This window comes from Pelmatolapia mariae, linkage group LG1 (genome assembly GCF_036321145.2).
Source record: "Pelmatolapia mariae isolate MD_Pm_ZW linkage group LG1, Pm_UMD_F_2, whole genome shotgun sequence".
In the NCBI taxonomy this organism is placed as follows: Eukaryota; Metazoa; Chordata; class Actinopteri; order Cichliformes; family Cichlidae; genus Pelmatolapia; species Pelmatolapia mariae.
The window spans coordinates 18,777,106-18,791,676 of record NC_086227.1 but is presented as its reverse complement, the minus strand read 5'-3'; the positions used below and the strand labels follow the sequence as shown (position 1 = coordinate 18,791,676).

The 14,571-nt window shown below is 37.9% G+C and overlaps 1 protein-coding gene across 1 annotated transcript in view; it reads right to left on the bottom strand.

Annotated features, from left to right (window-relative positions):
- mettl15 (methyltransferase 15, mitochondrial 12S rRNA N4-cytidine) overlaps window positions 1-14,571 on the bottom strand; it is a 57,584-nt gene that overhangs the window by 5,852 nt on the left and 37,161 nt on the right. Inside the window, exons 4-5 of the mRNA XM_063493888.1 lie at window positions 3,786-3,977; window positions 533-711 (exon numbers count right to left, since the gene is read on the bottom strand). Coding sequence (XP_063349958.1) covers window positions 533-711; window positions 3,786-3,977 — 371 coding nt within the window. The remainder of the gene's footprint in view (window positions 1-532; window positions 712-3,785; window positions 3,978-14,571) is intronic.

Genomic DNA, 14,571 nt, shown 5'->3' with positions numbered 1-14,571 from the left:
GCAATAACTGTTGCAACGACATCTCTCCCATTCAGCATCTCAAATGTGGAGTCATAAGGCTTAAGAAAAAAAAAGAGGAAAAAAACAATCATCGAAGACAAATAATCTAACCCCGGTTGTATGCAACTCGTGTGTCGTTTGTGAGTGCATGTGGGTGTTTGCATTTGTGTCAGGTGTATGTCTGTATTTGTGAGCAAAGAAAAGACGGGGAAAAAAGAGGGGGAAAGGAAACAAAAAAGGTAGGCAGTGTGGAAGGAGAGAGATGGGCTCCTGCGTGTGAGTTAGGCATACATTTTATTCCAGCCATCTACAACTCAGTTTCTGCCTCATCTTTATCTCTCCAAGGATGGTGGAATAAAAACACCCAAAACAGAGGCAGAAGAGAGGATGATGACTGAGATCACAGTTCACATAATTTTCTGAGACACACACGTCCCACTGGGAGACAGCCTTAATAATTCCACTCCTTTTTTATTTTCCCTTATATCCTCCTGAATGCTGCAGGGAATTAATCAGGGTGGTGTCTATCTACCTGCAACCACACTGGCCAACTGCTGTGTCCGGGTGATGGGGCTGACACGGCGTGCCTCCACAATGGCTGAAGCTATTTTCCTGGCGTGTCTTTCTTCCCCATATGCAGTGAGGATGGATGCAAGAGCCTGTTGATCTAAGGTATTCACAACGTCAGCGGCGCAGGGCATGTCGGGGTACCTACGCACAAAGAGAAGCCCAATTAAGTTGCTTGACGTCATGTCCTTGCTGACAGTGGTGAATCCTGACAACTCTGAGCTACAGCTGAAAACCTTTATGACAGTCATGAATAGAATGATTGTGAGGGAAGGAAAAGAGAAAAGCAGCTTTTGCATCAGCTTGTAAAGGAGTTTCTTTGTGAATTATGCTGACATTTTAAAGTGATGCAGAAATGTTTCTGAAAATATTCGGGAAGGAATATGGATATTTCTATAAAATAATATATAAACACTGACACATTTTAGATAGATAAATGTTAAACATACTTTGTCTGCAATTAGGTTTCAGATCACAATGTAGTACATTTTACTACTTGGGAAATACATACTTTATTGGATAAGACCAAAAGGGAGAAATTGATCTTTTGGTTTGGAAAATATCTCTTTGTTTAAGTTAAGAAAAACTGTTCGTCAATAGCACATTGAACAAAACACCCAATCATGCATCTGTTGTCTCCTGAAAGGTTTAGGCCCCAGTCACATGGACGTAAAGACAGGTCAGTGACCTCCTGGCGACAACAATTCACTGAGGAAAAATGGAAATAAAATAACAGAGCTTTTCACCACTGTAGCCAACACATTTTAACACGTTTTTGTGTGCCTCTGTTCACAGTTTCACTACAACTCAGAAAGTAGCTACAGTAGTTTGTAAACAGAGTTTCCCATGGATACTAGAGCCAACCATGGCAATCAGTGCGTAACCACAGCAATTGCACCATATACCTCTTTGGGACAAAATTTACCTCGTGACCAATGTTCCCTCTAATTTTTCATGTGTCTGAGCGAACACACAAACTCCCTGAGCGATCCCTTGGACCACTGTGAGCAACAGCAGACGTGTGCACTGTGGTCACGCCAGCATCGAATCCATCCAAGTTACATGGTTTATTAAAATAATCAATTTACAGCATTTACATTTATGTTAGACTACTTTTAATTAACTGCTTTATCCCACTTACAATGAAAATTAAAAAAAATCTTGTTCATGACCTGTGTAGTATGTTAACCCTATTGGAAGTAAAAATAACTTCAATTTTGAAAACACAACTTTCTTTTTGTTTTTTTCTTTTTAATAAAGCTCTGACTTGTATTATGAGTATGAGTCTGTGGTCTGGGAGAGAGTCCTGTAACTCTCTGTCTGCAAAATACAGTATATAATGACCAATGTTGGGCAATTATTAATTATATAGTTACTTCTTCAAAAAAGTAACTGAGTTTTGCAAACAACAATGTTTTTTGCAGCTGTTTACCTAAAAATGTAGCCAAGGCGTTTTTTTAAATAAACATTTCAAACTATTTACAGAACAATCAGCTGTTCTGCATCAAATTTGATGCCACGCAAATTATTTGTGCCACTCCAAAAAATAATTTCTGTCCACTATGAGATAAAGGAGAACAACAGCCTGATACCTGCAGGCCTGACAACAGGATGTATCCCTCCTGTAACACCTGTAACATTCAGTAGTCGCCTCATTGTTCTGACACACAAAACAAAACTATTGACTACACTACACACTAACTACACGAGATTTGCACTAAACGTCGCAAGTCTCTCACATCTCAAAACACCGCCGTCACTCCTAAAACTTCCCCCTTTCCTAAACAACTAAATGCCATGTTGCCATATCATTTTTGATTGGTCGACATGGTACATTTTTCGACCAATAGCTCACAGGCGGAGAGTGCTTTCGAACGTTTACCTTATAAAACGCCATTATTACCGTTTCTTCCCGCAGTAAATATAAACAACGATAGTATTCAGGAAGAAAACCAAACATTGCAAATATTTTTTATCATAACTCTGGTTTTACGTGGCCTATCAACACAATTTAAAAACTGGTATAAAGTCCACACTTTTTCCGTCAATTGTTCTGTCTGTCCTGCTCACATCTCCAATGGTTGTACACGTTGTCATTAACGTGGCTTCACTCCACATCAGCCACGCCGCTTTGCTAGCTAAAACACCAGTGTCGGCACATAAGTACGCTGTCATAGCCTGTCAGCGACGTTGATTAGCTGCGTATATATGAATGTGAATCGCATCATTGGCTGGACTATGGGATAAGGTGGCATCGTTCTAATCCCATACGGGAGCAGCCAGTCACTTACTGACTAACACTGCAGAACAGAATTGTTAAAGTATTAATTTTAATTTCAATTCAGGTTAGATTTTTTTTTTGTGCGCAACGCAGATTTTCTGTGCGCAGAGACCGTGCCAGCAGTGCGCAATTGCGCATGCGCGCAGCTTAGAGGGAACATTGCTCGTGACTGCCAGCAACCACTCACCAATCAGTCAGGGAACTCAAATGTAGCTAGCCCAGTCGCTAAGTGTGACTGAGGCTTTAGTACCCTGACGCTGACATCTGTGGAAGAATTGAATGTACGGTGTTTTTTTTAGGTTAGCCCAATCACAATCTCAGTAAATGAGTTCTTTGCTGAGATTGTGTAACATGGGTATGTTAACGTCTACTAATTACAGTAAATTATCTAAAGGGTATAACTACAAAATTACCAAATTAAATCACAATGCTAGCTCCCTTCTTACATATACCATCAGTTTACTTTTTGCGCTGTTACTGTGTACAAGTCCCGAGCACATCGCAGATAAACAATATAAAAAGAATAGAACTTTTGTTATGCAAAGTGCTTTCATGCCTGGCACAGCCAGTTTCACTGATCAGATTGGAGGTTTAGTTTTGCTTCACAAACACTCTGCAAATGTTCAATGTAGGGACAGGACAAAATTTTTTTGGTGAACGCTTTCTTTAACATAACCACTATAGGTCGACTGAAAATGGGTTTGTTTTCATTGTTTAAAAAAAATTTAAAAAACCTATTTTTTCACGCCTTCAGGTCATCACATATAGGAGAAACAAATAACATTAATTGGACCCATGCTGTTGGTAACCCATTTTAGGTATGCCTTTTTGTACTATCTGCACTTTCACATTATTACACTGATTAACACTGCACAAGCGCTTCTGATTATCCAGCATATCACAATATGCCAACCAATGTATGTATCAAATCTTTTACCTGTCTCCATCCATTCTCATATCCAACGGTCCATCTTTGCTCAGGGAGAAGCCTCTTTCTGCCTCATCCATCTGCATGGAGGAACAGCCAGCATCCAACAGGACAGCATCAATGCTGCCTGGCTTAACGTTCATGTTTGACAGCAGGTCTTCAAGCTCACTGAACCGGCCGAGTATTGGTTTCACACGACCACTGAGAAAGAATTAGGGAACGAAACAGTGTATTTAGAGACAAAGACAACCGAAGACATGATGGCTATTAAAAGACTGGAGAATATGTTTCGGCTACATATAAAACATATGTAGCTGAAATCTAGTGCTAATGCTAACATTTCATTTTCATTTAGCTCAACAGCATTTGCTCCAGATCAAGGAAACCAGATATTAAACTGCTTGTTGCTTGTTAACGCAAATATCTAAGCACACAGCAGCACCTTAAAGGATTTATGCATGTAGACATGGACAAGACAACTTGCTTAAGTTCAAATTGAGCATCAAAATAGGAAAGAAAGGTGATTTAATAAGTAATAAGTGTGCGTGAGTGTGTGAAAGGTTTACATAAACAGTTGTTACAGAAAAAAATATTTTATAATGTAATACAAAGAGATTATATTTGTAACCAAAGAAAATCCATAGTAAATTGAAGAAGACCTACCTTCACAAATGCTTACAATGTGGAGACACATGAGTATTTCTAATACTATTGTGTTCCATATTTTACAAAAAAAAGAAGTTGTATTACATAAGTTTATATTCTAAAATGTGTCTATTAACTAGACGAAATGTATAGTTAATGAGTTTATTAACTGATACGTAAAATGTAAGAAATATTTGTGGCTAACAGAAGCAGCTTACTGTCATGTGCATAAAGAGGGTAAAAAATGGTTAATCATGAACATTAAAAAAAAAAAAAAGACTAGTAGACCAAGAATACTTCCCTGAGGTACACCAATACCACAAACAGAGCAACAGTTTCAATGACCAGTTCTTACCATCTTATCTAGAGTTCTTTTAACCCTCTGGAGTGTAGGCAGTCATTAGTATACTGCAACTGTAACCCAAACCCTAACTTTAAACTATCAGCATTTAAAATTTTTGTTTTAATTAAACTGTTTTCCTAAATCTCAGCAAGCAGAGAACAACTAAATCCTTCATTCTGGCACCCATCAAAAGCCATTGAAATTTATTCCCCAAAAGTTCATTACTGCCTTCCAAAACTTAGGATTAAATTAGGTTTAGCACTAGGGTTGTAAATTTTATTTTCTTACTTTTCATTTCTTTTCAGATTTTGTTCATTTTTTGGGAGGTTTTGTCACACCTGTCAGAGGCTAGAGGTTGTACTTACCCTTAGTCTGGGCCACGACCAAAGTAAGTGGCACAAACAAACACTGCTCTCTTTTTCTCACTTTATCAGACCTTAATGGCACAACTTCATCTGGTAAGAATGGTTAACAAACGAATCTTGCAAATCTTTGGGGCATAAACATGAATACATAAAATCTTAAAACAACCCGCACACACAACATCTGGAGAGTGGTCGTTTTAAGCTGCCGAGTTCAAGAGGAGTATGACATACCAGCGAGTCACTGGCAACACATAAAAGCTTGAGTAGTTTTTTGTGAACCTTTTAAAAAATGAATCAGTTATTTTTACCCCCTTGGAGGCCGACTGTCTTAGCTAGCCTACTGAGATCCTTCCCCTTGTCTGACAGAGGAGACTCTGTGTACCGACTTCCTCATGCACGAGTGGTAAGATGCTTAAGCCACCTTCATGCATTTTTCATGTGACCTTTTAACATTGTGTGAACAAAGATGATGGCAGAAGAGAGCAACAGGAGTTAGCGTCTATACATTAGGGGCAAAAGGTCGTATGCAGCCTTCCTCAGCTCCCAGATATATGAAAATACATTTCTAGTGAAGTTATTACTCATCAAAAAAGCAACCAAAATGTCAGATTGTCCTTTCCAAATAACAAAAAAACAATTTTGTAGGTTGCAGAGTAACAGCAAAAAGCTAAGCAGCTCAAAATCTGAATTCATATGTTTCATACCACAAAAAGAGAACGGCTGCTCCACTTCTCTAAACCTCAACCAATAGTTTAGAATCAACATACTGCAATTGTTGCAACTGCATCTCTCCTTCTTGATTTAATTCCTTTAATAGTTTACATTTCCTCAGTTGTTTTTATTTATTACACTTGCCGCAGTTACATAAGCTACCAATGTCCATTTATTAATGTTTGGTTCAGACTACATACTGGAGGGCATCACTTGTAAAACAAATGAAATTATCTGGAAAACTTAGTTACTGAACTCGGTCTGTCTGCCTTTCTCTATTCCTTAAAAGGTATTGAGTATGAGCATTTACTGGAAAAAAAAACATTTTGACAACTGAGAAGAGAGAATGTTGGAATTATTGGCCCTTAGCAATCACGCTGCAATAATATTTCAATGTTTCAATGGTTGGGATAGCGTCAATAAGCTACGCTGCCCAGATTCTTTTTTTTTTGACAAGCCTTAATGTTAGCTAGTGAAGCAAGCCTCTGCTTTTAAATGCATGCAAAGCACTTTCAAATGCCTTGTTAAATCTGATGTCTCACCCATCTTTGAAAAAAATCAGCAACCTGTGCACAAAGACTGAGTCACTGCTCTCAACACATGAACCTCCATCTGGAGAAGGATGGTTAATTTCAGTCTATGCCTGCCATGTGTAAGCTATACATCACAATAAGTGCTCACAGCTAATCAAAAACAACACGCTGCTATTAATTTTTCCTGTCCCTCCATTTGTAAAGGACACATTTTCGACACGCATTGGTGCACTTAGGTATACATTTTAATCCACATAATAAAAATGCATGCTGATCAAAGCCTTGCAAGAGTGTTTGTCATTAGCTTCCCAACTGATGCTGCTGCTCTTTGGTTCCCTATAATTTTTATTCATTTTAGTTCATTTGCTTGATGTTTCCGAGACAGTACTCTTACAACACCAATTCATTACCGTTTATAAAAACCAGTTTATTTTTAATGACGATGATTATTATCAAATTGTTAAACAATCAAATCGTTGGACTATTTTCTATACAGGATAATCCGAGAGCGTTGTAAAAGTATGTATCAATAACATTATTCAAAATCTACATTGATGCAGTCTTGGTATTAATGACAATAACAGAAAGACTATATAAACAAAATGTAATTTGTTTTTGAACTGTCGCCAGCTCTGGTTGTGAGATTGTGAGGAGTGTCAATAATAAATGGGATACTGCTGTAATCTGTGTAGTAACTGTTTATGTTTGCATGTATAGTATTGACTGATTGATTGGTTGCAGTATTTTCACTACTACTGATTGCTGCCTGTAAGCTAAATTGGCCCTGAGGGGGCAATAAACTCTAGTAAGATAGTTTTCTCAATTAGAAACTTGCCCTTTTTAGGTACATTACAGACTCCACCTTCCTCAAGATTAACTAGGGGCATTAAAAGAAGGAACACAAATTGACAGGTCCTCTATTTCAAAACCCACTGAAGACAAAATGGCAAGGGAGCATCTCACCCACACAGTCAGGGCCTTTCTTTGCTTTGCTGTTGTTATTCACTATCCCGCACAGTGATTAATTTGTTGGAAAATCTATAGTAAAGGCTTTGTTGTTTTCCCCCATCACCTGCACAATCCCTTGTTTGTTCTGCCTCCTCAGTAGCACTCTACCCACCATCTCCAATTTCTACTTTTTTTTTCATTATTTAAAGTTGCAGTGTAAATGATTTGGCAAGAGTTTCAAAACTCTTACAGTTAAGTTCAGTGGAGAACAGTGTGGCACTGTTTCAAAGCTATTTGCTAAATTTATCTGCAAAGGCAGCATATTAGGTGGCCATTTTCTCCATATGTTTCTCCATATCTTTGAGTAACTACATTACAAAGTTACTTATCCATCCATCCATCTTTATTATTATTATTGTTACATATTATGTATGAGCAGTGACAAAGAAAGTAGTGGCTTAAAAATATTAATATAAGATCGCAACATTTACCCATGACAACTATATTTGAGCTCGAGGTCAACATAACAAAATAATTTAGGCACATTTTATGTGACTATGTGACATGATTATGTAAGTTGCTAATGAAATACAATTGTTTAATTGATCATCAGCAAGTGTGCACAGCTCTATAACAACAGAAGTTTTGGTAGTTTGCAAGTCTGGAGCATTCAGGTGTGTGTCAACACTAGAGCAGGGCGATATGACCAAAAATATTTATCACAATATACATTTGAAAATTTGCGATAACGATATAACTGACGATATAATTGACACTAGACAAAATACTTTACAACTCCACAACTTTATTAGTGCAAAAAAAACATCAATGTATTTTCACTTAAACAAGCAGCTGTTTTTTGTGTGCATTAAAGTTATATAAAAATGTAACAGTGCAAATTCCTTGCTGACAGTTTAACCAAAAGGCATTTCCAGTGGAAACTGGCCGACATATCCTCAGCATAACCGTGTTTAATATCCACAAAACTTAAAAAGAGGTTGTACACACACAATACGGTAATATTATGTTGAAGCACAGTACGTATCACTCCGCGAGGCTCCTGCCTACGGTAGCCGTAATGCTCCGACAATCCATCGAGTGGTGCGGCTTCGTAGGTTAGCAAAGTCGTACTAAAATATTTGACAGATTTTCGAGCGCCGTGTACCACATAAAATCGTTTCGAGGTCAGTAAACACAACCAGAATTCATATATAAGGCACACGGGATTATAAGGGGCACTGTCGATTTTCACAAGAATCAAAGGATTGATTTTAAGTGTGTCGAATTTTTCCAAAAAACACGGTAATAACGACGGGCCGCTAGCACGCTCTACCAAAAATAGTGCTTTGTTGTGTATCTGATGGACAAAAGCTAAACCAGTGCCACACCACTGAAGTTGCAGCATTTTTACAAACCAATTCTGGTTCATCCGTTTCATTCAACGATCTGCTTTCGCCCTTCTCATTCTCCGTCGCCGCCGCCATGCTTTTTCTGCCATGTGCGTATGAAAACAAAGGCACTGCGCATGCGCGTTTTACCCATATTCTATCGCGATATTTCATTTTCTTATCGTTGCCGTGAACGGTATGATATGGCCCAGCCCTAGTCAACACAATGCCAAAATCTTGCCCAGAGTGGACATCCCAGCAAATTCACATCAAGGCCAGTCAGTGCAGTGTTCAGAGAAAGTGCAAAAATCCAACAGTTACATCTAAGACTCTACAAGCCTTAGTTAGCATGTTAAAGTTCATGTCAGTAGAATTTGAACAAGACTGAATAAGTATGGCTAGTTTGCTAGGGCTGCTAGTTTTTACAAAACTTTGACCTGAACAAACCACAAGGCATCTGGAACAATATCCTCACAGATGAGACATATCTAGACATAATGTACAGTGGCACATTTGCTGAAAACCAATCATGGCATATCAGCACAAACCACCATGCAGTCACTGAGTAGACCATAAAACCTTCTATACACCAAACTATATTCTAGACTCAAAATATGAGGCCATTTGAGAGCTTAACAGCGTCAACGCGTTAGCACAGTTAGCTCGTTAATGCGTTAGTGCCGTGCAGGATTCGCACGGGCCGATTCGCTAACGGGCATTTGCCGCGTTAATGCGGTTATGGCGTTAACGTCGTATTAACGAGATTAATGCTGACAGCACTAATGTATATATATGAAAAAGTTAGGTTTTTTGACTTAAAACCTAAAAGTTAACATAACATAATATAAACATAACCCTAAAAACATTTTTCCCCTCCAGGTTTTACCTCCGCATCACATGCTCCTCAAGCCATGACAATACAAAATTTACAACTCACTCTTGGGTGACTACACAATCAAGATTTCTGGCCTATCCCACCAGAGCATTTGAACAAATGTCATGCTAATTCACATTATGGTTACAGTAAGCCAATAAAAACAGTATACTTGCCTACATCTTTACTATAACAGTAGATGTGCCTGTCACCACACAGTTGAAATTATAGTGAACTTTAACTGTGTAATTCCATCAGTGCAACAACAAAGTTGACTCATATGTTTCCTGGGCTGGCTATTGATTGGCTCTTTAGCTTTCTCTGGGTTTTATTATGTTATAATGTTTTGCACAAAGTATTGAGAGCTGCTGAAAACTGTCTGATGTAAGTGCAGTTATATGTCTCTACCTCCTGCAGCTTCTGCATCCTTTCCAGGTGAATGGCACTTCATCTTAAGTGACCCATTTACCTTTGTAACAGCTACCATGATTTCAGGTAAAATTCTCTGAACGATTGTCTTATTTTGCCTTGCATTTTTTGAAAAAAAAAAAAAAGAAAAAGAAGAAGAAGAAGAAGAAGAAGAAATAAATACTGGACTGCTTAATAACTGCATGCCTGTTTGGAAAATTTTCACTTTATTAATTTCACTTTGCAGCTTATGTAACTGCATTAAATTCAGTTATACTGTGAAATAACTTGCATCATCTTGTGCAGCAGCAGTGCTTCCTCTAATCCCTGGGGGGGGAAAAGGCATGAACTAGATTAGAAATGTTGCAACTATTACCTAAGATGCATTTAAACCTAAGGTTTAACCCAAGTATGTATTCCCTGTCTCTCTCTATCTGTAAAGCAAAGTTGTAAAGAAGCGAAGCGTAAAGTAAAAGGATGACAGCAATGCTAACCTGCAACAACGTTCTGCATGATTTGATTAATGAAGAATGTGATTAATGGTTTCATAGAAAATAAAATAAACATGAAGTATTTGTTTGGCCAGTAATTAACTCTGCCCACAAGAGTAAGCTCAGTTTTTAATTGTTTTCTGTCTTTTATTAGGTTAAACGACTTGGTTATCAAACATAATTTGGTTAGTTAACAAAAATGAGCTATGGCTATATCCTATTCCATTGTACGTGTGTCAAGACAGCAAACTCTAACTGGAAAACTATGCTTTCTTTAACCCAGTTCAATTTTCTGTGTGAGATTAAAAAAAAAAAAAAACTACAAAGAAAACTTGACCTATTTAGTCTTGCTCCTTAAATTAGGGCAGAAAGCACAAAGGTTGCAAATTGGCAATAGGTCAAAAAGAGTGACATTCTCTCCCCTGAATGCAAATTCTACAAACGTTGTGCTCTTGTTAGCCCAGCCCCTAACTTTTTTAGACCGCTGCCCCTGCAACCAGGTCCAGGATAAGCAGCATAACATGGATGGATGGCTGGATTTTAAGGTGTCATTTTTTAAAACTCTGTGTTTTATAATCAGTATACTCTAGGCCCACTAGGAGTGGATCTTTTTCTTTTTTCAAAAGAAGTATTTCAATGCCAATGTTTCCTTTTAAGTTCAAGGTTTGCTTTCAATGCCAATTTTTAGTTTCTGCACCAAAATTAACCATCACTGTGCTGTTGTTCTTTAACATGTTTTTATAAGCCAATGAAGGATTTAAAAATATGCAAAACAGTTACATAAGATTTCTAAATTATTAACTTCTTTATGTGGCTTAGACACAGAGTTGGAGATATAAATGCCTTATGTAAGGTCTTATATTATTAAAGAGGACAAGTTTCAGTGGTTTATGTGCTGAGGTTCAAGTGGGCTCATAATTGCTTAAGAGATCTGAACTATTTATAGCTGTAGCATCGTACAACATTGACATGCCTTTGTTTTTTGTTATTCTGGCATCTCAGTGGATCAACCTGAACCCATTATGCATCATTTTCAGTTTTATGGTAGTTTTGCATTATTGACAGTTCTAAAATTCTTTATTTATCTTATACATGGTTGTAGTTCATATCTTCTGGTAATTCATTGCCTGAAACAAGCAGTTTAAGCGCCTCTCCTTTTAAGGGAACCATCCCTTTCACATTCTTATGAGTGGCTGCTGATCGTAAGCGAAAGGTTTGAAAAGTAAGTGGGTGGGGTTGCTTTGTTCACTGCTAAACGCCTTGTGAAAATACATCCACTCACCAGCCACCTTATAAGCCCCACCTGTTCCAACTCACTGTTTATGTAAATATCTAGTCAGTCAATCACATGTCAGCAATGTGAAGCATTTAGGCATGTAGCCATGGTCAAGTTGATTTGCTGAAGTTGCTGAGAATCAGAATGAAGAAGAAAGGTGACTGAAGTGACTCTGAACATGGCATGGTTGCAAAACAGAGCTTGACAACAGATAACAGATAAACAGATAGTTCATGCCAGATGGCTGGTCTGAGTATTTTAGAAACTGCTGATCTACTGGAATGTTTTTTGCACATTCTACCACACAAACATCTCTAGAGTTCACATAAAATAGTCTGAAAAAAGGAAGGCAGCACTAACTCAAATAACCACTTGTTACAGCCAAGGTATCCAGAAAAGCATCTGATGGACAAAAGTGTGCAGAACTGTGAACTTTGAGGCGGATGGGCTACAGCAGCAGAAGACCGTACTAACCACTCCACTCAGTCTAAGCTTTCTGTTCTTAGCTAAGAGTCACTAAGACTCAGCAAAATTTGACAAGAGAAAATTGGAAAATTATTGCATAAACAACATAAAAGCATGGCTCCATCCTTGCTTGTGACAATGGCCGAGGCTGGTGCTGGTTATGTAATGGTGTGGAGGATATTTTCTTGGCACATTTTGAACCAACTAAGCATTGTTTCAACGCCTACCTGAGTATTGTTGCTGACCATGTCCATCTCTTTAGAATCATCCTGCATTAACCAGGACAATGCGTCACTTCCCAAAGCTCAAATCAACTCAAACTGGTGACCAAAATCTAAATGTGGGCCAAAAAATAGTGGCTGGTGAGTGTATTTCACCTCCGGTCGTACAGTAATAATATAACAGGTCAACTTTAATTAGAGTACAAACAAAATATGAATTGTCACTTTGTGTGTGTGTGTGGGTTGTTTTTTTTTTTTTTTGTTTTTTTTGGGGGGGGTATTAGAGATAAGTTCGGCTTGTGTGCTATTCCCCTCCAGTATCTCAGCTTTTTTCTTATCTCTCTCATTCTAATGACCACGATATGAACATATGGGGGTCTTTTGTTGAAGCTGAAACCTCATCTCCTATATTTTATCCTGCCAGGTCGCACTGCCCTGAGTGAATTTGCATCTGATCGTGCCTTTTCATTTCACCTTGTATGCATTCACACCATCCCCACGTCTTCCTTGTGTTCTGCCTGAACACAAATGGGTCTAGGTTAAATCCCCTTTAAGATCTTTTCATGTTGTGTTTGATAAATATGCACATTTCAGTGAAGAAAACACAAAATGCCATGCTATGGTGAAGCTGAATTTGAATTTAAAATTACTTTTAGTTATCCACTTACTACTTTTATAAGCTCTAAAATGTTAGGGGTGATATTAAGAGCACCTTATGAGTGAGTCATTTCCTTTAATTAATTGAAAAAATAGGTATACTTTTCTAATATTATATTTAAGTTCTTTCATAAAATACTTTCTCAAAACAGCTTTATACTGTATCCATCAAACTGTCAAAATAGGTGACAATGATATTTTTCTTTCTGCCTTTTCTGAGGTCAGTACTGAATCTTTTTTTTTTTCAGAAATCATTCCTTCACTAAATATTTAAGGCTACCATCGGTGAGGACATCAGCAGCCTTCACAGTAGCCTCAGTTTGAGCGCATGCTCATTCAGCATCATGCTGCTTCTTCACAAATCAAGCCTGAAATATTCCCTTGTGTTGACCTGCTCAGTTCCTTTACCTGCGTCACTGAAGCCTAAGACAAGATGGTGATTGATTGCTTTCAGCAGGGGACCGGTGATGGAAATATCTACAGTCCAGTGGAGGAAAAAAACAGAAGAGGGATACAAACACAGAGAGGCTAGCCCCTTTAGAAATGACTCTTTTATTTTTTACTAAATTACCCCAGATGACCCAGAGATGGTTATAAAAGACTCCTCTCTGACTTATTTATGTACTGTTAAAGCCATGGGAAAATATTGAATCGTGAAGTTTGTCCTGCCCCCCTACTTCCCCACTTTAATTTCATCATCTTTACTTCCTGGCTGACAAGCTCATTTCTCCATAGTTAGGAAATGCGAACACGACATGAGTTTCTAAACATGGAAATCAGCACTTCCCTCCATGTCGTCTATGATGTACGACTGATTGATTGATTGAGGTTATCGCTCGGCTACAAAGAACTCAGAGAACTGCCGACGTGTGGGCTATACTGAGCAATGCAAACACTATTACACTTAGCTGGGAAGAGCAAAACAAGAGATGACATGCAAGAATGAAAAGAGAAATTAAAAAAGATTTTTTGCAGCCAAATAGCAGCCATTATTATTATTATTATTATTATTATTATTATTATTATTAGTAGTAGTAGTAGTAGTAGTAGTAGTAGTAGTAGTAGTAGTAGTAGTAGTAGTAGTAGTAGTAGTAGTAGTAGTAGTAGTAGTAGTAGTATTATTAGCATTGATACCAAACATCTTTTTTGGCATGGTTTGCTGATGGAGGTAAAAGTAGGTCTCTGTGGCAGTCACTCCTTGTATATCATAATATAACTAACATTTCTTATTATAAGTAGCCTGGGAACATTTACATCATTTACATTTTAGAAACAGTTGACAAAACCGACAGCTTGGGTAGCTCAGAAGGACATAAATTCAAGTTTGTGCATTTTATGAATTGTGAAGTGTTTTGGTGAGTTGTATGCATTAAATGCATAGCACTAGTCCTTGCACTGTTTTAATGCAGGACTATTCTCCCAGTAAGCTCTGGTTGACTTCACCCATGAAAAAAAGCAACAAAAATGGCA